The 23,110-nt window shown below is 44.7% G+C and overlaps 1 protein-coding gene across 3 annotated transcripts in view; it reads left to right on the forward strand.

Moving 5' to 3' along the window:
- Positions 1-18,090: 18,090 nt before the first annotated feature.
- Positions 18,091-23,110, forward strand: part of LOC122056481 (putative nuclear RNA export factor SDE5) — a 32,437-nt gene continuing 27,417 nt past the window's right edge. For 2 of the 3 annotated variants that reach the window (XM_042618457.1, XM_042618459.1), the window contains exons 1-2: positions 18,091-18,835; positions 20,782-21,391. In XM_042618457.1, coding sequence (XP_042474391.1) covers positions 20,827-21,391 — 565 coding nt within the window. In that variant the 5' untranslated portion in view covers positions 18,091-18,835; positions 20,782-20,826. Of the gene's footprint in view, positions 18,836-20,076; positions 20,197-20,781; positions 21,392-23,110 lie in introns of all 3 variants that reach the window. The other variant, XM_042618458.1, reaches the window with a different exon arrangement.

Raw genomic sequence — 23,110 nt, forward strand, 5'->3', positions numbered from 1 at the left:
CCTATTAAAATCCAACGACTTTTTTTATTAGTGTAAGCTCTAAGAGTCAATTAAGAGTTGATTGACTTAGAACATATTGTATCATATTTCATTAATAAAAGGCAAATATTATGATTATTATATTTACTTTAGATCTATGCTAGATAAATAAGTATAATAATATCATAAGATAGTAAGTTCTAGTTTACAATATATCAATTGGTTGAATTGATAGTGGGAGACTATATATATACATAGAACACTACTCTAAACTATTCATAGTCAAACACTAATATGCAAGGACAATATTAGTACGTTAAAAGTAGCATGTAGGTCAATTAATGACTTGATCTCACGAGTTATGAACATAAGATATCAATTTGACACATGCGTATATATTAGAGAATATGTACTAAATTAACCCGTCATGAGAATATTTAATGAATCGTTATATGAGTGTCATAAATATTCTCATATTGACTATTACTATGAATAGTCCTTAGACCTGAAATCATTATGATTTCTTACATAAGAAGTTGCATACTTTGGTATCGACAAACACCGCCTGTAATAAGGTAGACTATAAAGTAGATCCTGATTATGCAATAAGTTATATGAAGAGATGTGAGTGATATAGATGAGATCTATCTTTTCCATATGACTGAAGTGATATCTGTGAGCCTTTTAATAAAGTAGGATTGCTAAAATACATGACTATGCTCAAATGAGTTGATATGAGATATTGAGTTTATTTGGTTAAGTGAGTCTACTTAGAGATCAAGAAACACAAAGATTGATAAAAGGATAACACAGTCTATGCCTCATCGATCAATCTACATATTGAAGATAGAAGGATCAAGTCATACAATCTAATAGACATAGAAAAATTAGGTCAGATTTCGACATTCTCATCACTTGGGTAGTAATGATGCATTGCTAGATGTCACTCATTGCTTATGTATCTAAAATATTATTTTAGATACATTTCTACCGTTACAAGAATCTATTAGATCACACACAAAGAACATATTAATTTAGAGATAACTTCATTTTTAGTTTAACTCAAATATGAACCATTAGACTATTGGATTGAGTCTAATCTAAATTAAACTCATTGGGATAGACACAAATGAATCCAACTATTGGATTGAGTCTAATTTGAATTAGACTCATTGAGTCAGACTCAATTGAATTCACTCATTAAAGAGGAATAGTGATGATTAATTTGGATTAATCATGCATTGAAGAAGGAAGGTCAAAAGGCAAAAAACCTTTGGTATTCTTTGGATGAGTACAAAAGGATTTTTTTGATGATTTTCGTATATGACTTTTGAGTATTCATTCTAGTCTTCTTCTTCTTCTTCCCTTATCCGAAACTTCCTTAAGTAGTTGCTAGCATAACAAATGTTGTTACTTCTCAAAGTAGTGAGTTTGTGAGACGAACGGAGAACGTATTCGTATGGACACTAAAGAGATACAAACATTCTAATCGTGTTGAGATCTGCATCCAAATCAAAGTTGTTGTCAGGAGTATCATTCATGAAACAAAGGTAACTAACTCAACTATGTGATAGAGTATCAAGAATGAGTATATTGCATTTATATGGATCTCTAGAGGGATTTTTTTTCTGCTGCATTATGTATTATTTTATGCATAAGATTCTTATATTTTTTCGTATTAGATTTGATTTAATCAAAGTTGCAAGCCTGAAACTTTAATTAAATCAAAAATTTTGCAACGCTTTACCCTTCATCCACATGATGTTTTTATTGCACGCCGCAAGAGCAACCAACACCACGGCCTTGCTTGTTCCTCCTCGTAACCGCAAATCTGCATGTGCAAAAGATTTTGATTTTGATTTTCTTTGTCCTTTTCCTTCATTGGGTTTGAGCAGATTCATTCTTCTTTGGATAGATTTTTTTCGATCTCCTTTTTCAACTCTATAATTTCTCTATTTCTTGAAGATTTTTACATTATTTTTCACTTGATACTTCATTATTCATGTCCTGTACAGGCATCTGCATCGACTTGATGAGTATAACCATGACATCCCTTTTCTCAAATAGCACACGATATCTATATGACAATCAGGTTTATTTTCTTTTGATATTATTTCTACAAGTTAATTATTATTATTTTATTTTGATAAACTGATTAAATGTATTAATGATATAATAATTAATGAGTTTGATTGTAAGAAAAATCGAAGAGCGCAACTTCAATAGTATCTTTGACTCTATGCTTTAATTTTGAATATATTGAATATTAAATACTTTTATTTTATAGTTTTGAAAAAATAATGATCATATTTTTTTGTTTATATTTTTGAATTATTTAAGTTATTATATCTAGTCAAGCTTAGGTAAATTTAGATTCTAGCTACGCCATTAGATGAGAAATTTTTATGAGGTCAATCATTCTTAAAATTAGTCAATTGATATGATTAGATATCCAATGATAGCTAAAAAAATGGAAAAAAAAAAGAATGAAACTCCAAAAGAATACAAAATCTACCGGTAGTATTATTGTATTTATTGTAGTAATAAAGATGATTATGTTCACCCTAAATGTCTCTTACGGTTAATTCTTATGTTACTTAAAGAGAGATAAATTATAAAATCAAACTTATAACTAATCATCAAGTGATTAAAAGATGAAAGAAATTTTTATTATGAAAAAATGTATTTATCAACAATTAACCTTTTGTTATATTATAATAAAATTATCATTCTTTAATCAAATGAGCACTATCATAGCACAACAATATTATATTTATTACGTTATATGATCTTGACACAATAAATCAAGTCATACATGAATATTGTACCACTATTAACCTTTAATATGCTTTGTTTTGCAAGAAAGAATCGTGTCAAGCTGTCTTCGCCTACCGAATTTAGGGGTGGATGATTTTATCTTTGGTATTCAGAGTACATAATATAACTTGATATTGGTATTTATCACATTTTTTTGCATTAAATTAAATTATTTTTTATTTTTTAAGATATAAAATAAAATTTGATGAATAAATTTGATTTTGAAAGCTTCATCGGGTTTACATCCGCCGCCTTCATTCACTTTAATTGGAATTTGATAGTCCGGTGTTATTATAAGGACGGATTATCATGTAATAAGGGTTCAAAATCCATGGTATTTAAATCAGTCGGGATGCCCGTCTATTAAATTTTTTAAATATTTTTTAAATTTATTTTGATAATCAGTTAATTTTTTTCACCTGAATTAGTTGGCATCTGGATTAATTTTTAGTGAACAGGATTAATCGGTTAGTTGATAAAATAATTTAGAGATGTGCTTTTCCCACCCCTCTAATACTCTCCCCTTCCGGCTCCATTTATTTATTTTTACTCTTATATCCCTTTCTATTCTCTCCACGGTTTATTTTGTTTTGTTTTGTTTTATTAATTATTATTTTTTTATCAATTTTTTTATTAATTTTATTCTTTTCAATAATTTTTTATTATATATTTATAATCTTTTATTTATTTTTTAGTTGTAAATTTTCACATCCTACACACTCCATTCCCATTCCCAGCCCCTCTATTATTTACTTTTATACTATTTTTCTTATTTCATTTTTTATTTTTTATTTTATTTTTTATTAAGTATTTTCTTAGCAAGAATGTTATGAGATTTTTTATATTTGTAATATGAGATCGGATTCTCTGTCTCTAATTTCTATCCTCATGTCTCACTCGTCATTTCCAGCTTACTATCGGCGATCTATGACCGTCACCTCAACCAAAACTATATCCTAGAGGAAAGGTGAACCAGGGGGTCGCTGTCGCCGTGATCGATGTTGAAATTCGGTCGAATCTGAGAAGGGACTCAGATCGACAAGGAAAGTCTACTCAGATCCGACTGGATTTCGATGTCGATCGTGCCGATGACAACCTCACTACATTCACCTTGCCCTATGAAATAGTTTTAACCGGGACGGTGGTCGGAGGCCACCGGTGGTGGGCTGGGGCGACGAATGGGACACTGGGATAGGTGATATTGGGACCGAGGATTCAATTTCTTGTAATTTTTTTGTGTCACGCCCCAGAGGAGTCTCTGCCAGACGAAAATCCGAAAGCATTTCTCCTGTATTAGTGACAATCTGAAACATACATACATATCTATATAACCATATATATCAACACTCAACATAAGGAAATAATCATCAGCCCACACGGCTGGATTTACACACAACCACGCAGTTTATAAACAGCTCACACGGCTGGAAGTAAAACACAACGGAAATCGCAAAAAATACGAATGTACGACCAACAAAGTCATTAACCAAAATACCTACAACCACCAGACTAGACTTAAAACCCACATCAACTTATTAGAAAACAAATACGCGAAATCAATATACCACCCAATACTAATAAGACCGAAAAAAAAACCGTCCTCGGATGTGTAGTGGGATTGGTAGCTAGGACTCTCCTCTACCCACTCCTCTGCTCCATGACCCTTGTATGGTTGAGAGGTCGGGTCAGTGACAAACTGTACAATACTCCAGCTACCACTCTCTCGAGTGACCGAGTGGACAGTTGTATAGTAGTTAACTAGCTACATCTGTGACGGGGGGTCCCTGCTGCTCGCAACTCAAGCTTTCTCTACTCATGAGTGAGCGAGTGGGGCATAACCGGATAAGCGGTATTTGCTCCAGCTACCACTCTCTCGAGTGGTCGAGCGTGCGACCCTGATCAACGACTCTCTCGACCGCAAGGGAGAATTCGTCGTTGGCATGCATGTAATGATACGATGCGTAAAATACAATAGTCATCATATACATATAAACAGGAATCAAGTATGCTACATGAAGCCAGTACGCTCAATACGATACATAAATAAACAACAATCAAAGCATACAAGGTTGAGTATCTAATATCTGCTAAATATCATAGATGACAACAAGAGACTGTATGGATATAGAAATGAATAACTTAAATGTTTGAGTGGAAGTATCAAGCACAGGAAATATTATGAGTGGAGTCAAGGTAAAGTAGTTCTTATCAAAAAATAGCTCATGCACAAAGTTCCAAAGAACTAAAGAGAGTCAAAGTAAGAAGTACTCGCCTTTAATATAGGTTGATCCGGTGATAAGGACGGGGGATCCTCATTAGCGGAAGATCAACGACACGTGGAGGTCAAAGGTCAAGAGATCCAACCCTTAGATCGGCCGACCGGAGGAAGCGGGCTGACCTTTGACCTCGTAGGGCAGACCGAACGATCATGAATCTCCCAAACCGAAGGAAGACAACCCGACCGAGGGTCGGGTTTCCGATGCTCAAGGTAACAAGGCTCAAGTCCCGAGTGGGATGTCCGTTCGGCCGGTACACAAGGCAACACAGGCGGGAGCAGTCTCATCCGAGCATACGACCAAGGAAGAAGTTATATGTCTGCCGAGCGGCCGACCCGCTCGACCCTGGAACAGACAGGGAGAGCAAGAGGACAAAGGAAACAGGGAATAACATCATCCTTGAGACGCCTGTCGCCGACAAGCAGCAGAGTTGGCGGCCGAGCCGTACACAAGATCATACGGTGGAAGCTTCCACCGTCACATCCGGGATATGCTCGGAGAATTGCGGAATGCCGCCAGAGGTACTTTTCTGACACAGACTCGTTAAGGTATGTTTGGGGAAGCGTGCATGCATCAGGAAGCGTGCCCGCGTTTCCCCGGGGTCCTATATAAGGACCCCCAAACGTCGACGAAGGTATGCGCACATCTCTACTGTAGCCACATTACGCTGCTTCTCTCGTTGCCTGACTTGAGCGTCGGAGGGCCGTCGCCGGGAAATCCCTCCCGGCTCGGCTTCTTTGTAGGTTCGCCGGAGAGCTACATCACCAGTCGGAGATAGCGGAGCATGCGACGTCCCCAGCGTCCGTCGACTCAGTGCTCGGACATGATCAAATTGGCGCCATCTGTGGGAACGCACCTGAATCCGAGCCAAGGAGATGGAAGAAGCTGGACGTCAACTTCTGGTAACACTCTCTCCCGAGGAGCTCGAAGCACTCGTCCAAGCGCGAGCCGCAAAAATCGTGGAGCAGCAACAGAAAGCTCAGGTTGAGCGGGCAGCACAGCAGGCGACATCAGCCTCGGGGGGCCGAGCGCCGCCCGAAGACAGGCAGGAGTAGCTCTCCATATGGGGGCAAAACAAGGGGTCGGCCGGCACTCAAATGGGGGCGCCACCCGCCCCGATACCTTTTCATCGGGCTCTGTTCCAGACGCCCGCGGAGGTAGCGCAAGCTAACCAAGACAAGGGATCTTTATCGGACGAAGCACCCATCTGGGACGTCAGAAAAGGAAAGGCGCCCCGATCGGACTCATCTCCCGAGCGGACCATCCGACATTTCTCAGATGCCATTCTTTGCGATCCACTGCCGAGGCATTATGTGCCCCCTACGATCGGGGAGTACAACGGGACAACCGACCCAGACGACCACTTGGGTAAATTCAACAGCACTGCCACTCTGCATCAGTACACAGATAGTGTAAAATGCCGAGTGTTCCTCACCACGCTTTCGGGATCGGCACATCGGTGGTTTCGAAGACTGCCGGACGGCTCCATCACAAATTTCAAGGAATTCCGAACGGCATTCCTCCATCATTTCGCAAGTAGTAGGTGCCACCAGAAAACAAGCGTCAGCTTGTTTGCCATCAAGCAAGGCGCTAGGGAGCCGCTCCGAACGTACATTCAGCGCTTCAACCAGGTGGCCATGGACATTCCAACAGTCACCTCGGAAACAATGGTGAACGCGTTCACGCAAGGGCTCGTGGACGGTGACTTCTTCCGATCGCTCATCCGGAAGCCGCCTTGGGACTACGACCACATGCTGCATAAAGCCAACGAATACATCAATGTGGAGGAAGCCCAGGCGGCGAGAAGAAAAGAAGCCCAGAGCGACCAACCAGCTCCCACCGAGCGAAAGCAACCCATCAGTCACCAGCCACCCAGAGGACCGCGAGCCGAAGCCGCCCGTCCTCACCAACACACTCGGTCGCACGCCGTCCAGCAAGTCGCGGCTGATCGTCCCAAGCCCAAGGGGAAGGTATGAACCCCAATGTTTTGTTCACTCCATCAGTCGACCACTCACAATACTCAAGACTGCCGGAGCCTACCCCCCATCGCTCATCCCGCACCAAGGAGTTACCGCCGTCGATCGCCTTCACCAGATCGGCAACATCGACAATGAAGCCCCATACAAAGGATAGAAAGGCGATCCCCCGAACGGCATCACCGTCAGCAGCACGGAGCCCACCACCGAGCGTCAAATGAACGACCTCGACCTTCCGCTCGGGAGGAGGAAAATAGGGGCAACGCATCTCGGGGAGAGATCAACCTCATCGCTGGGGGGCCGACCGGCGGAGATTCCAACAGAGCCAGAAAGGCACACGCAAGGCAGTTGACGATCCATGCGGTTGGCTGTAGCAAGGAAAGGGCGAGCGGACCCGAGATTAGCTTCGGGCCCAGGGACCTCCAAGAAGTTGAAGTCCCTCACGATGACGCCCTGATCATTCGAGCGGTAATAGCCAATTATACTATTCACCGCATTTTCATTAACACAGGCAGCTCGGTCAACATAATATTCAAGAAGGATTTCGACCAACTGCAAATTGACCGAGCTGAACTACTGCCAATGACGACCCCCCTCTATGGATTCACGGGGAACGAAGTTTTGCCGGTTGGCCAAGTCCGACTAGCTATCTTGTTGGGCGAGGAGCCGTTCAGAAGGACAAGGACCACCACCTTCATAGTGGTGGATGCTCCTTCTGCATATAACGTCATCCTGGGGCGACCAGCTCTCAACGAGTTCTGAGCGGTCGTCTCTACCTTCTGCCAGAAGATCAAATTCCCGGTGGAGGATCAAGTAGGGGAGGTGCGGGGAGACCAGCTGGCCGCTCGAAGATGCTACGTAGAGATGGTCCGAACCGAAGCCAAGTCCGCTCGGAAAGTGTCGCGGGTCGAGGTACATGTTATTACTGAAAAGCCACCTTCTTTAGTTTATGAAGAAAAGGAGGAGGTGCAGATTGACCCTTCCCGACCGAAGGCCACCACCTTCATAGCATCCGATCTGGAGGAGAAGCAGAAAGAGAAGTTGATCAAGTGCTTGCGGCGAAACTATGACATCTTCGCCTGGTTGACCCATGAGCTGCCTGGGGTCTCGCCGAGCGTAGCGCAACATGAACTTCATGTCCGGCCGGACGCTCGTCCGGTGAAGCAAAGGAAGAGGGACTTCAGCGCAGAGCAAAATGTAATAATCTGGGCGGAGGTCGAAAAGCTTCTAGAGGTCGGCCACTAAGGGAAGTACAATTCCCGAGTTGACTCGCCAATGTGGTTCTGGTCTTCAAGCCAGGCAACAAGTGGAGAGTCTGCATCGACTTCCGGGACTTGAACAAGGCATGCCCGAAGGACTTCTACCCCTTGCTCCGGATAGATCAACTGGAGGACTCCACGACCGGGTGCGAGCTGATATGCATGCTGGATGCATACCAAGGCTACCACCAAGTGCCGCTCGCCCGAGAAGACCAGGAGAAGGTCAGCTTCGTCACGGCGGACGACACCTACTGCTACAATGTAATGTCATTCGGATTGAAGAACGTGGGAGCCACCTACCAGCGTCTGATGAACAAGGTCTTCAGGGAGCAGATCAGACGCAACTTGGAAGTGTACGTGGACGACATACTGATCAAGTCCTTCCGGGCGGCCGATCTCTACGCGGACATGGAGGAGACATTCCAAACATTAAGAAGGTATGGCGTCAAACTCAACCCTCAGAAGTGTCTGTTCGGAGCAAAAGGAGGGTGCTTCCTGGGTTATATTGTGACCGAGCGGGGCATAGAGGCGAACCCCAGTAAGATAAAGGCATTGCAGGACATGCCGCCTCCTAGAATTCTCCGAGAGGTACAACGTCTCACCGGTCGGATAACGGCGCTGTCAAGGTTTATCTCTAAGACCGCCGACCGGAGCTTGCCATTTTTCAAGATTCTCCGTAAAGCCGCCAAATTTCAATGGGACGAGGAGTGCGATCGGGCATTCGAGGAATTGAAGACTTATCTAAATTCCTTACCCGTATTGGCGAAACCAGTTGTAGGTGAGCCGCTCCGCATTTATTTATCTTCAACTGAGCATACTGTGGGCTCAGCACTAGTAAGACCGAGCGGAGAAGAACAACCAGTGTACTTTTTTAGCCATATCTTAAAGGATGCTGAGTCTCGCTACACCGGTCTCGAGAAGTTGGCTTTCGCCCTGGTCCTTGCCGCTCAGAGGTTGCGCCCTTACTTTTTGGCGCACACCATTATCGTGATGACGAATAGCCCGCTAGCAAGAGTACTCCTGTACCCTTAAGCATCCGGACGACTCATCAAGTGGACGACGGAGTTAAGCGAATTTGACATCCAATATCAACCCCGCTCGGCGATCAAAGCACAGTCCTTGGCAGATTTCGTAACCGAGGTACAAAAGCCCGAGCCCGAAGCTACATGGAAAGTATATGTGGACGGATCGTCCACTCGGCTCGGAAGTAGAATTGAGATCCTGTTACTTTCGCCTCAAGGAGAGCGGATGCATTTGTCCGTCCGGCTGGACTATCGGGCAATAAATAATGAGGCAGAGTACGAAACCCTCATAGCTGGATTGCAGGCCACACGACATGTTGGAACCAGCCGGGTGGTGATTCACTCAGATTCCCAACTAGCCGCTTAACAACTCATGTGTGCCTTCGAGATAAACAATGCAAGACTCAAGTTGTACGCGGGCGCCTTTGAAAAACTCAAGACTAGCTTCACCGAGGTGGTGGTCCAGAAGATACCCCGAGCGGAAAATCAGGCGGCAGATGAATTAGCCAAGCTCGTAAGCTCGATATCGCCGGTCGTCATCCAGCAACCAATCGAGCAAGTATCCTTGGTAGCGCACATAGACCGAATGGAAGGTCTCACATTCCCGAGCGATTGGAGAACAGCCATCATGGAGTTTCTGCGCTCAGTAGCTGGGACGAAGCTCAGCTACTGAGGAGAAGAGCCGGCCGGTTCACACTCATCGGAGATCAACTTTACAAAAAGGCATTCTCCCGACCTCTGCTGAAGTGTGTCAGCTCGGAAGACGCCGAGTACATTCTCCAAGAGGTGCACCAAGGATCTTGCAGAGGTCATCCGGGCGGCCGGTCTTTAGCTAGGAAGATCCTACTGGCTGGATACTTCTGGCCAACGCTACACGAGGACGCCGCCCGAATTGTCGCAACGTGTCTTTCCTGTCAGAAGTATCACAGCTTCTCACATAAGCCGACGGAAGAAATGAAAGCGTCCACAGTGTCTTGACCGTTCGACCAGTGGGGCATGGACATTGTAGGACCCTTCCCTATGGCGACCGGACAACGGAAATTTCTATTGGTGGCAGTAGATTACTTCTCCAAGTGGGTGGAGGTTGAGCCGTTGGCCAAGATAACCGAGCACATGGTCAAGAAATTCATATGGCAAAACATCATCTGTCGGTTCGACATTCCGCGTCGGCTCGTGTCGGACAACGGGCGACAATTTGCCGGAAATCAGCTTGAAGAATGGTGCAATGGCTATGGGATTGAGTAACATTTCACGTCGGTGGCGTATCCCCAAAGTAATGGTCAAGCCGAAGTAGCCAACCGGGAGATACTCCGAATTCTTCGGGTTCGGCTCGACCACATGGGAGGAAGCTGGGTGGACGAGCTGCCGGGAGTCTTATGGGCCCTACGCACGACCCCCAAGGAGGGAACGGGAGTAACACCATTCCATTTGGTGTATGGGGGCGAGGCGGTCGTCCCAGTCGAAGTCGGCGTAGAGTCCATCCGGATCCAGAACTACGACGAGGCGAATTCCGAGTGGAGGCAGCTGGAATTGGATTTGATCGACGAGGAGCGAGCCAAAGCGTCCGTTTGGACTACAACCGCCGCGTGATTCCTCGAGCATTCCAGGTGGCCGATTTAGTTTGGAAGAAAGTGAAGCCGGTCGGGGATGTAGGCAAGCTGGAGGCGCCCTGGGCAGGACCCTTCAAAGTCGTCGAGAAGCTCCGATCGGGCGCCTACTACCTGAAAGATGAGAATGGACGACGGCTAGAGAGATCCTGGAGTGCAAACCACCTCCAGCCCTATCAGGCCGGATGAAAGGTGCGCCGATGTAATGTATTTCATGAATATTCCGTACGAATGTATCATTTGGTTGCAGGAATCGAAGCTATAAAAACAAAACAAAGGCATGAGCATTGCACACCGAGCGGGTAGCTACAAGATCGCGTGACGAAGACCCCGCGCCGTTTGGCCGGGGGTATATTATCCGAGCCAAATGCTCGATGACGAAGACCCCGCGCCGTTCGACCGGGAGTATATTATCCGAGTCAAAGGCTCGATGACGGACACCCCGCGTCGTTCGGCCGGGAGTATATTATCCGAGCCATCGGCTCGATGTCGAAGACCCCGTGCCGATCGGCCGGGCGTACTTTATCCGAGCCCCCGGTTCGATGTCGAAGACCCCGTGCCAATCGGCCGGGCATATATTATCCGATCCATCGACTCGATGTCGAAGACCCCCGTGCCATTCGACCGGGAGTATATTATCCGAGCCATCGGCTCGATGTCGAAGACCCCGTGCCGATCGGCCGGGCGTACTTTATCCGAGTCCCCGGCTTGATGTCGAAGACCCCGTGCCGATCGGCCGGGCGTATATTATCTGAGCCATCGGCTCGATATCGAAAACCCCGTGCCGATCGGCCGAGCGTATATTATCCGAGCCATCGGCTCGATGTTGAAGACCGTCGAGTGGCGACGTAAAACTTTAGAGTCGAACCGACGACTATAAAAACCCCGACCTGAAGACCGTCGAGCGGCGACGTTAAACTCTAGAGTCGAACCGGCGACTATAAACCCCCCCGACTTGAAGACCGTCGAGCGGTGACGTTAAACTCTAGAGTCGAACCGGCGACTATAAAATCCCGGCCTGAAGACCGTCGAGCGGCGACGTAAAACTCTAGAGTCGAACCGGCGACTATATAAACCCCGGCCTGAAGATCGTCGAGTGGCGACGTTAAACTCTAGAGTCGAACCGGCGACTATAAACCCCCCGGCTTGAAGACCGTCGAGCGGCGACGTTAAACTCTAGAGTCAAACCGGTGACTATAAACCCCCCGGCTTGAAGACCATCGAGCGGCGACGTTAAACTCTAGAGTCGAACCGGCGACTATAAACCCCCCGGCTTGAAGACCGTCGAGCGGCGACGTTAAACTCTAGAGTCGGACCAGCGACTATAAACCTCCCAGCTTGAAGACCGTCGAGCAGCGATGTTAAACCTTAGAGTCGGACCGGCGACTATAAACCCTCCGGTCGAAAAAATACAATAAAGAAGTCGACTTGTGAGTCGATTGCCCGATCGGCCAAGTTACCAAAAGTACTTCGTGAACATCTATCAGGATCCCATTTAAAGAAGTGGGGGATGTTCAGGCGAGCACCCTGGTTGTGTAGAATACTTCATGAAAAATTCCTTAGGAAAGCAAGGCAGGACGAGAAACAATTAACGAAGAAGAAAGAAGGGGGAGACACGAACGACAGTAATTCGCTAGCCGATCGGAAGACACAAGCATTGACAAAAAGAAAAAAGAGTAAGTTACTAAAAATACGGCATAACTTCATTACAATTTTGGCCCATAGGGCCGATGGTCTTCGGGATGGAGGAAAGAAGCGCCACATAGTCTTCGGCCGGGATGGTTGTGGAGTCGGGGAGCTGACCCTTGGACTTCAGATAGTCCGTTGTGGCGGTAATGGCCAACTCAAAGGCGGTATACATCCGCTCGCAGACCTTCTCAGAAAATTCGTTCGAGCGGATGTGCTGTTGCTTCAGGGCTGCGACCCGGCCTGGCTCGGCCTCTTGATACTCCTTGAAGACAGCTTGGGAAGCTTCAAGAGCCTCCTGCAAGTTCTTCAGTTTGTCCTTATGTTTGATCGCTTCACCCAAGCGGCTCGCCTTCTCGCCGTCCAGCTGCTCCACCAACTCCTTAACTCGTTGTTCCAGGCCCCGCGCCTCGACGTTTTTCTTCTCCAGATCAGCGATGGTCGTTTTCTTCCGATCGGTGGCTAGGCTTATTTTCCGGTCAAGTGTCTTGACCTATCTTTCAAGTTCAGCCAGAGTATGGGCCTGGTCGGCCGTCTTCTTTCGCTCCACCTCCAATGAATCTTTGGTCTTCTTAAGCTCTTTCTGCAGCTCGGCATATGAGGGGCTCTGGGAGGACGGACCGCCTGAACTTTTTAGCTTCTTCAGCTCTTCGTCCACCATGGCCAGACGATTGGCGACAGCGATCTCCTCCACCCATCGCTGACATAAACAAGAGTTTTAATAGCCAATCGAAAAGAGGGCGTAAAGGACTTCGGAAGAAAACACACTTACCCCGGTGGCCTGCTGCATATGGCTGTTCGCCAGTTTGCCGAGCGAAATCATAACGACTCAGGCCTGAGCATCGACCCACATCTCGGCGAGGGGCCCCTTCATGGTGATCATATGCTCGGGCGCAGTCAGTCGATCAGACTCGGGCAAAAGTTCTTCGGTGGGAAGATGCAAGGTGGCCCTGATTGTGCGGCTCCGACCGGGAGACGTATGAGCAGATGCAGAAGGAGCAGAGGCCGGGGCGGAGAATTTGGACAAAATAACCGAGCGCTGGACCCGGCTGGGGGCAGGTGGAAGAGCGCTGACCGGCACAGCCTCAATAGGGTTGGCGGGCAAGTTTAGTTGAGACGGAGTCCGATCGGAGGATAATGCCTCCACCATTGGAGTTTTCCCACGAGAATCGGACCCCGCCCGCTCGGACACGCGAACAGCAGAAGTAGCCGATCGCAACGATGTATCCGTCTTGCGGCTCTTTTGTTTGAGTGGCTGCTCGTCTTCCTGACCGGAGCCTTCTTCTTGCATGGCTGACTCCCTGTTTGAAGTGTTACCTCCTGTCACCTCCATAGGGGAGGCCTGGGCGGCTGACTCTTCTGCGTGTGTGTCGCTCTCGCCCTCGTGAGAGCCGACCGGAGTGATGCCCAGTCGCTCCATCTCTTTGGCGGTGACCGCCTCGAGCGCCTCGGCTTTCCTCTTCAAAATCCTTTGCATCACTGACTCCATGACGATATTTGCTGTAAAGGAAAAAGAAGAAAATCAGTTAGCACTCAAAGTACATGGACAAGGGAAATTCTTACCAAAGCTGCTCGGAAGTGGAGTGCGGCTCGGACTCAGGCTGAATATATACAGCACGCCTTCGGGCAGAAGCTTGTTGATATCGAGCTTCAGACCGGCCAGTATGTTCGCAGCCTCGAGATAGTCCGGTCGGGTCTTAAATCTTTTCAGCTCGAGAGAAGTAGGCGGTCCGACCTGCCACTTGGTTTGGAAAGGAGCCCGCTCGGGGAAACGAAGATAAAAGTAATACTCCTTCTAGTGTTTATTGGAGGAGGGGAGTTTATCAAAAAAGACAAGGCCGGGCCGAGCCTGGAATAGATAGGTGCCCAGCTCGGACTGCTTGGGATAATAAAAAAAGTAAAAAATCTCCGGTCGGAGAGGGATGCGGTGTATCTTGAACAGTACCACCACTCCACACAAAAGTTGAAAAGTATTGGGAACTAATTGGGCGAGCGGAAGACCAAAGAAGTTGCAAATGTCGGCGAAGAAGGGATGAAGAAGAAATCGCAGACCGGCCATGAATTGGTCGCGGAAAAAACAAACGGCTCCTCTCGGCGGTTTGTGAGGCCGAGTGATTGGAGAGGGTAGAATAAGTTCAAAGTCAGATGGAATGTCAAAACCGTCAAGCAAGGCTTCGGCGTCACGCCGATCGAAGCGAGATTCCATGGTAGTATACCAGGGACCTAAAGTGGGTTCTACGGGTCGGGATGAACTGGCCATTATCCGATCGGGCAAAAAACAAAAGCCAAGAGAATAGAAAATGACACAGCAAGGAGACAATGAAAAGGACAGCGACCAGAAGACGAGAACTCGACAAAAGGACGAGGAAAACAGAGAGGAAAGGAGGAGGAACCTTACGAAGAGGCTGGGGATCGAAGGAAGACGGCGGGGAATCGTCGGAAAACGCTGAAGCGGAGTCGCCGGAACACTGAAGCACTGAAGAAAGGCGGCGGACACGCGAAGGAAGAAGTGTAACGGAGGAGGAAGATGACGGCTTTATAAGGTCAGGCCCGATCGGCCTTGACCGTCCGATGCAGGTCACAGGAACCAAGGCCCCCATTGGGCCGTTCATTTCAAACCACTGATGTCCCATCGGACACATCGCCGAGCCGTACGGTGACGCCAACGGAGGCCCCACGTGGCACCGGGTCATAGGGGCGCATTTAATGAGGGTCATTACGGCGCACAGCGCGCGTGCTTGGTCTTAATGGAGAAGATTTGCACAAATCCCGAGGAGATCAAAAGGGCGTCAGCAATGATGGTCGGCACGGTAGCAGAGCCAGCGCTCGGAGTAGGCCGAGCGGCCGAGGGAGGAACATTTCAGAGGGGCAGGGCGATGTCATTCAGGCCGATCGGCAGTCCAGTCAGTTGGACTTAACGCCTCCTTCGACTAGACTTGAAGGGGAGGTATGTGATCCGGTGATAAGGACGGGGGATCCTCATTGGCGGAAGATCAATGGCACGTAGATGTCAAAGGTCAAGAGATTCAACCCTTAGATCGGCCGACGGGCCGACCGGAGGAAGCAGGCTGACCTTTGACCTCGCAGGGCAGACCGACCGGCCATGAATCTCCCGAACCAAAGGAAGACAACCCGACCGGGGGTCGGGTTTCCGATACTCAAGGTAACAAGGCTCAAGTCCCGAGCGGGATGTCCGTTCGGCCGGTACACAAGGCAACACAGGCGGGAGCAGTCTCATCCGAGCATACGACCGAGGCAGAAGTTATATGCCTGCCGAGTGGCCGACCTGCTCGGCCCTGGAACAGACAGGGAGAGCAAGAGGACAAAGGAGACAGGGGATAACATCATCCTCGAGATGTCCGCCGCCGACAAGCAGCAGAGTTGGCGGCCGAACCGTACACAAGATCATACAGTGGAAGATTCCACCGTCACATCCGGCATATGCTCGGACGATTGCGGAATGGCGCCAGAGGTACTTTTCTGACACAAGCTCGTTAAGGTATGTTTGGGGAAGCGTGCATGCATCAGGAAGCATGCCCGCGTTTCCCCGGGGTCCTATATAAGGACCCCCAAACGTCGACAAAGGTATGCGCACATCTCTACTGTAGCCACATCACGCTGCTTCTCTCGTTGCCTGACTTGAGCGTCGGAGGGCCGTCGCCGGGAAACCCCTCCCGGCTCGGCTTCTTTGCAGGTTCGCCGGAGAGCTACACCACCAGTCGGAGACAGCGGAGCGTGCCACGTCCCCAGCGTCTATCGACTCAGCGCTCGGACAGGATCAAACATCTAACCTTATCCACCCATTAAGTGCCTTGTCGTAAGTCAGAATCATGTAATAACACATATAATTAAGCTATACCCCATGCATCCAATAATATGCTTGAACTCCTATTTAGGACTCAAATTCTATCATTAACTTAATTAACTATAAGCTTCGGATCTACTTAACCGTAGATTAAATCCAACACCTTACCCTTACTATGAGGTCTCCCTTGTTGACCCACGACCGAGGAAGTGGCTGCTGGAGAATCCTTGCTAACCAGAGGTAACTCCTGCCAAAGGTCTAGGGTTGGTGTTGCTGTGAATTCATTACAAAACAACCCCTAGTTAGTGTAACCCTTCTTACTAGAATCTGAACACCAAATCACTACAACCCTAGGATCCAAAACGAAGTGTCTTACCATATCTTGGTGTCCACAACTTCCTCTCCGACTAGAACCCACCTCAACGCAACCTAGTGATCGACGAAGGAGGAAATCGCCAGGGGACTCGATATTAGAGCAAGTGATGAAGAGGCGTCGCATTGGCCGCTGGCTCGTTGCAACTGGCGGTGGTGCGGTGTCTCTGGTGCTGGCGTGAGGAGGAGAGGCCGGTAGCGTCTGGGGTGCTCATGCGAGGGAGAAAGGCTGGCGGCCGTGGTGCTCACGTGAGGAGGAGAGGCCAGCGACTGTGGTGCTCATGTGAGGGAGAGAGATCTCCGACTGTGGTGCTCGCGTGAGGGAGAGATCGTCGGCTGGGGTGTGGGAACTCGCGAGAGGGAAAGGGAAGGATGAAGTCAACGGTTTTGGTGAGGAGATCGCGAGAAGGTGAGGGCTCGGGGAAGAGGGAGTGCGGCGGGGGATTGTGGGAAAAAGAAATCGGGAATTTGGGGATGAGAGATTAAGTTTAGTATTTATAACTTAGATTTTGATTAATTCAACTATACGCTAATCAAATTAATTAACTCCCATTTAAGTGATAATCCAAACAGGTTTTTTCTCGAGCCCGTAAGTGCATCCCCTCTAAATACGTCGTACGAGCTCCGATTAAATTCCAGAAAATTTCTAAAAATTATAATAAGATTATTTCTCAATAATCCTATTATTTAGTTAATATTTGGGTGTTGCATTTTACATTTTATTTTTTTAATAGTAGATTTTATAGATTATTATTTGTAAAAAAATTTAAAAGTAAAATATGGATAAAAAATTAAAAAATTGATAAAAAATTAATAAATAAAATTTATTAAAAAAACTAAGACTAAAGAAGTAAATAAAATTTGAAAAAATAAGATTAAAGAAGTAAATAAAATTGAAAAAATAAAATAATTTATTATTTTTTTTAAAAAGAGATAAAAAGGTCATTTAATTGTGGTAAAAAATGAATACACTCATCTCTAACAATTCGTTCAAGGGCTAATATTGAAGAGGTAAATCATGAATAACTATTAATTTTTAAATAATGCCTAATATATAAAAGAAATATTTATTTTGATTTTATTAAAATCTAAATCATGTGTTAATCAAGAGATTCATCCGAAAGGATGATAAAAAAAAATCATTTAAGCAGAGAGGGAGAGTAGGTGCGCTGTCAGAGTAATGAAAAAAAGCAATTATCAAAAATTTAATTCTAATCTGATAATCCAATTCAACAAACGAATTAAAATTTTATTAAGAATTATAATTCTCCCCTCCCCCTCTCTCCCTTTCTCGCCCCCACTCACTCACGGCGTTCTTTCCGAGCACTCACGGAAAGCCTCGAACCTCTCTCTTCCTCTTTTTGTTAAGAATTATAACTCCTCTCTCTTTCTCTTTTGTCAAGAATTATAACTCTTCACTCTTTCTCTCTCTCACGCCGTTCTTTCCGAGCCCTTATCTGAAAGCGGAAAGCCTCGAACCTCTCCCTAGTCTTCTTCCTCATTTTGTTCTTCTCCCCCGACCGACGCCATTCACCACACGGAAGCCGTCGACACCACCCACAACACGGTTGCCTTTCTCCACGGGCCGCTCGTCCTCCTGCCGGCAGCCCTCCCATTCTCCTTCTTTTTTCCTCTCCTGATCGCTCCTCTCCCTCGTGCGTCGTCGCCATCGCCGCTTCTCCTTCACGCGCAAGAGCCGGAGTTAACCCCCGGCAGCCCTCCCTCTTCCCCTTCTTGATTTCCCTTGTCCCTTTCCTCTATTCGGTGGTCGTCGTCACTCGAAGTCGGGAGAAGGGCCGAACACAGTCTCCCTTATTTTTCTCTCTTTCTTTTCTTCCTCTCTTGTTCTCACACGGAAGCCACCGCTGTCATCCGAACCGCCGCTGTTGTCAGCCAAGAAAGTGGGACAGTCGGCCCTCTTCTTCCTTTTCCTTTCTCTCAGATTATTTCCCACTGCTTTTAGCCGAGCCAAGAGGGACCACTGACCTCTTCGTATCCTTGTAAAAACGAACGAAGCCATTATCACCAAATTAAAGGTAAAAATGTTCGATGAATAATTGCCTGATTGATACTGAAAATTACTATTTTAGACTAATCATGACCTGTTATTTAGTTCATTTAACTTGAGTGTTTCATATTAGTGAAACATCTTTTTTGTTCCATCGTCTCAGAAAATTGCAAGCTAAATGTTCTATTGCATTAAATTTTTCATGTTAGGTTAGCATATTTGGTTAGGATGGGAAAAGGAATGATTGTTCATTAGTAATGGGTGTCTCATGTTGTAATTGAGATTACATCGAGGAACTGGGATCAATATAGGATCCATCGACATTGAGCTCTATTATTTTTTATATTTTTGTGTCATCATTATTATTATTTGAGATTTACATTGAGTTTTTTTAATTAGTTTCATATTGTATTTATAGATACTCATTTGGGTGGAGGGCGTTGATTCCCAGTCACTTAAATATTTTTTTTGCTATATATTGAGTTGGGTAAGATTTCTATATATGTTCCTTGTGCATGAATAAAAATACAAATTGAATTTTATACATGCTTTATAACTGTATTTGAACAAGGAATTAAAATATTTAAAATAATGAAATAGGTTTTAAAATTAATTAAATTATTGAGGGGTAAATAAGTGACATATTTTTGTGCTATACATATATGAGTGTGCTCGTTCTCTGACCCTTTGAGTATGCTGTAGCCTTGAAAAGGGATAAGACTTGAGTTGAAACATGATCCTATGCGTATCCGTTGCTACCTTATTAGACTATCTAGTTCATGTTTCTTTGTCAGTGTATTAATTTTGTTTCCTGTACTGGAGGATTAAGTTTTACAAGGTTGATCAATTGTTTTCTTGGTATTGATGCTATTTTGGTGGAAGGAACTGCAAGATGGGTTGTCTCAGTTAGATATTTAGTGGGACAATCCTTTGGAATCCATGATTATGCCAATTTGTTTCTTGCATCCAGTTTTGACCTTAATTTTCTCGTGTTATATTTAAATTATCCGTACTACATAAACATCTAATCCAAACAAATAATATGATATCAATATAAATCTAGCTAAGGTGTTGACTTTCTTAAAATAAGATGAGAAGTCTAATTGAAAAGAGATTGCCTTCTCTTATGAGTGAACAAAGAGAGGAAATGAACATTGCAGATAATACCTATCTGGGTTTTATGAATTAGGTGGGAAATTGATTTTTCTTATTCGATAACAATCAAGCTAACTTGCTACACTAGTGAGAAATATAGTCATTTGGTCTCAGGGCGCGCAACCACGGGATGTTGGGTTTTTGGGCCACCCGTTGTGAGCACTTCTTGATTTATCTTGGTGGCCGGTGGGAAATTTTCGTGGGCCGGTCTCGTGCAGTCGCCCCTGTTACCTGGTTTGTCATTTTTTTTTGATGGCTTTATCCTAGGGCCTTGTACTAATTCTTCATTCATGTTTTTGTTTCAATTATCAAATTGATACTCAAGCAAAGATTCCGAATTCCTAATATTGTTTTGGATTCTTCGGTTGGTAATCAGAATAATGCTATAACAACTTCTGTAAAATCATTTGCTGATCCTTAGATGGAGCATCTTTGCACTGTTGCATGTCCTACAACTTCTGTAAAATCATTTGCTGATCCTTAGATGGAGCATCTTTGCACTGTCGCATGTCCTAAATTAGCTTTTGGTTCTTGTACAATTACAAATTTGTTTTTCTTCCTCAAACTGATCAATGTCCTGGTAACATCATACAAATTACTAAATGCTGAAAAACAGATATGTGAAAGATGTAGCTGGTTGGAGCACTGCTATTGGCTAAAACTACTGTTCTCTTGACAGTGGGATTGTAGTCACCGATTTATGGCACAATTTTCAGAACTCCCCTGTCCCCCTAAATTGATGCTACATTTCATTTTACCATGAATTTTGATATTTTACTCACTTCAAGATTATAATTGGTCTTTCTTTTTGATTATCAGGTGAACAAGTGGTATATAAATCTGAGGACTATTTAGTATCTCATTATGTCTGCCTTACATACTTCTGAATATGATTATGAAATGAGGGCTTTGCAAAACTTGTTTGATGTATTTGGTAAAGTTTGTTGTCTTGAAGAGATAGCATCTGCTTACTGCAAGGCAGGACGTGATGAATCCAAGGCAGCTGACATACTGGCTCGGCAGCAAGGAAGTAGTAGTTCTGGTGAATCGTATGCACAATTTGGAAAGCAATTTCTTCAATCAGTGGAGTCACTAGATGAAGGAAGGCTCAAGAATTCTGCCTACCAGGGAAAAACTTCCTGTGGAACAAAGCCCAAAAAGTTCAGTGCTTCAGCCGGTTCTATATCAAGTGTTCTGGGTAAGAATTATGTGAATGGAGTCTCATCATCTTGGAATAGACCAAATGTAACACAGAAGCCGCTTAAGATTGAAATCAAGGAACCAATGCCATGTGGATATTATGAATCGTCTGTGCTAAAGTCTGTTCAAACAAATGATTTTCTTGAAGACAATGATGTTGAAGACTTCCTCTTCTCAATGCTTGGGGATGGATTCAAACTTAGCCGGGATGTGATACGCAATGTGCTTGGTAATTATCTTTTCATTATTTCCATATATTTAATATATACACGTGATGTGTAATTTATAAACAATGCATCCAGTTCAGTGCTTTATAGTTCACCCACCAGCTACACATAATCAATATTAAGTCAATTGGTGCTGGTGCATTAGTGGCATCATTGGGTTATTAGTTGAAGCTTATCTTGTTCTTAAGGTGCCAACATAAACCATGCTAACCATTTTAAAGGTTGTTTCCATGTTGATGTCAACAAAGGGCGTCTCGGTAATTCACATTGCGGGTTCTAGCATGGTTTAAAATTTTGTTCTGTTTTGCCTGATACGGGCGAAACATTTCGTTCCACTTGCAGATCGACAGAGGCACACATCCGGTGCCGACGAGTCCGAGGCCCTGCGGGACCGATGATGCATCCGGAGGTGTCACGCTAGACCGACGATGTGTCTAGACTCATCGTGCAGGCCTAGTGATGTGTTTGGAGGTGTCACGCTAGCTCGACGACACATCCGAATGCGTTGTGCTTGCATCCGGACGCCAACGACACATTGTGGTGCAGAGCAGGTGGGTGGAATAGTAGGGCAAAAGTTTTAGCTTAGGTTTAATTAAATAACTTAGATTAATAATTTTAATCAACTCCTAGCTACGATTGAGAAAATTTAGATAGACTTAATTAAAACCTAATAAAAGTATCCCATTAATTTAATATATATATTTTTAAAAATATTATATATTTTTTATTTTTAAATATTTAGATTATTGTTTTAGTTAATATATTTATATTTAAAAAATACTGTATGTTGGCATGGCACGATACGGTACCGAAATTGTATTGTTTCGATCTGGGATTTAAAACCTCAACTCGGGTTGAGATTTTAAATCATGGGTTCTAGAATGTTTTTTTTGGGGTATAGTTATGTAATTATTGTAGATTCCCTATTTATTTTTTAAAGGTCCGGTGCTACTGGACTGTTTCCTAATTTTTCTTGATTAAGAAAAAGTTAATCTAGGGTCCCTATTTAGTAGTTTCTATGCTGCAAAAAGATTTTTCTTGCTTGGTCCCCAATTAATCTTGGTGAACAATTTTGCGAACAAAAAGATTTAGTAGTCTCTCGATTTATTGAGGTTCATCAGTGAAGAATTATCTATCATTCTTGAAAATCTTTGCCTTAAAATCATGGTCGCACGCCCCTTGTCCTTTATCTAACAGAATCTTTGAAGATTTTTGTTTATTCCAAAAAAACATAGACCTGTGACAAACCACATAACTGTACTTTTTTCATAATATTTTACCTGTTATTTTGTCATTGTTATAATGATCTATATGCAAATTTGCCTTTTACTTATTTGTATTTGGACATTCAACCTCTATATTAAAATATTTAAGTCCCACAAAAGCGAAGGATCTAGGCAATGTTTCACTACCATATTAGAGTTTGTATCCAACAATTATTAACCATTTTATTGAACAATAAAGTGTAGCTTCATTTGCATCAATTTTGTGTCAACTTACTATTAGAGCTTCAAATCTTGTTTGCACGAGCAAAAGTTTGTATTCCGCTTGTCGGCTAACATTTGGAAACCTTCAAAACCCCTTCTTCATCGGGCATATTCTTTGTCACGAGTTTGTGTGCAGCCATGAGCTTCATTCACGACCCCAAACTTTTTCAGTAAGTTTGTGAATACTCGAATTTGTCTGTAACTACGAGCTACACCCATGAGTATGTCTGTGAC

Source organism: Zingiber officinale, chromosome 3B (genome assembly GCF_018446385.1).
Source record: "Zingiber officinale cultivar Zhangliang chromosome 3B, Zo_v1.1, whole genome shotgun sequence".
Lineage (NCBI taxonomy): Eukaryota > Viridiplantae > Streptophyta > Magnoliopsida > Zingiberales > Zingiberaceae > Zingiber > Zingiber officinale.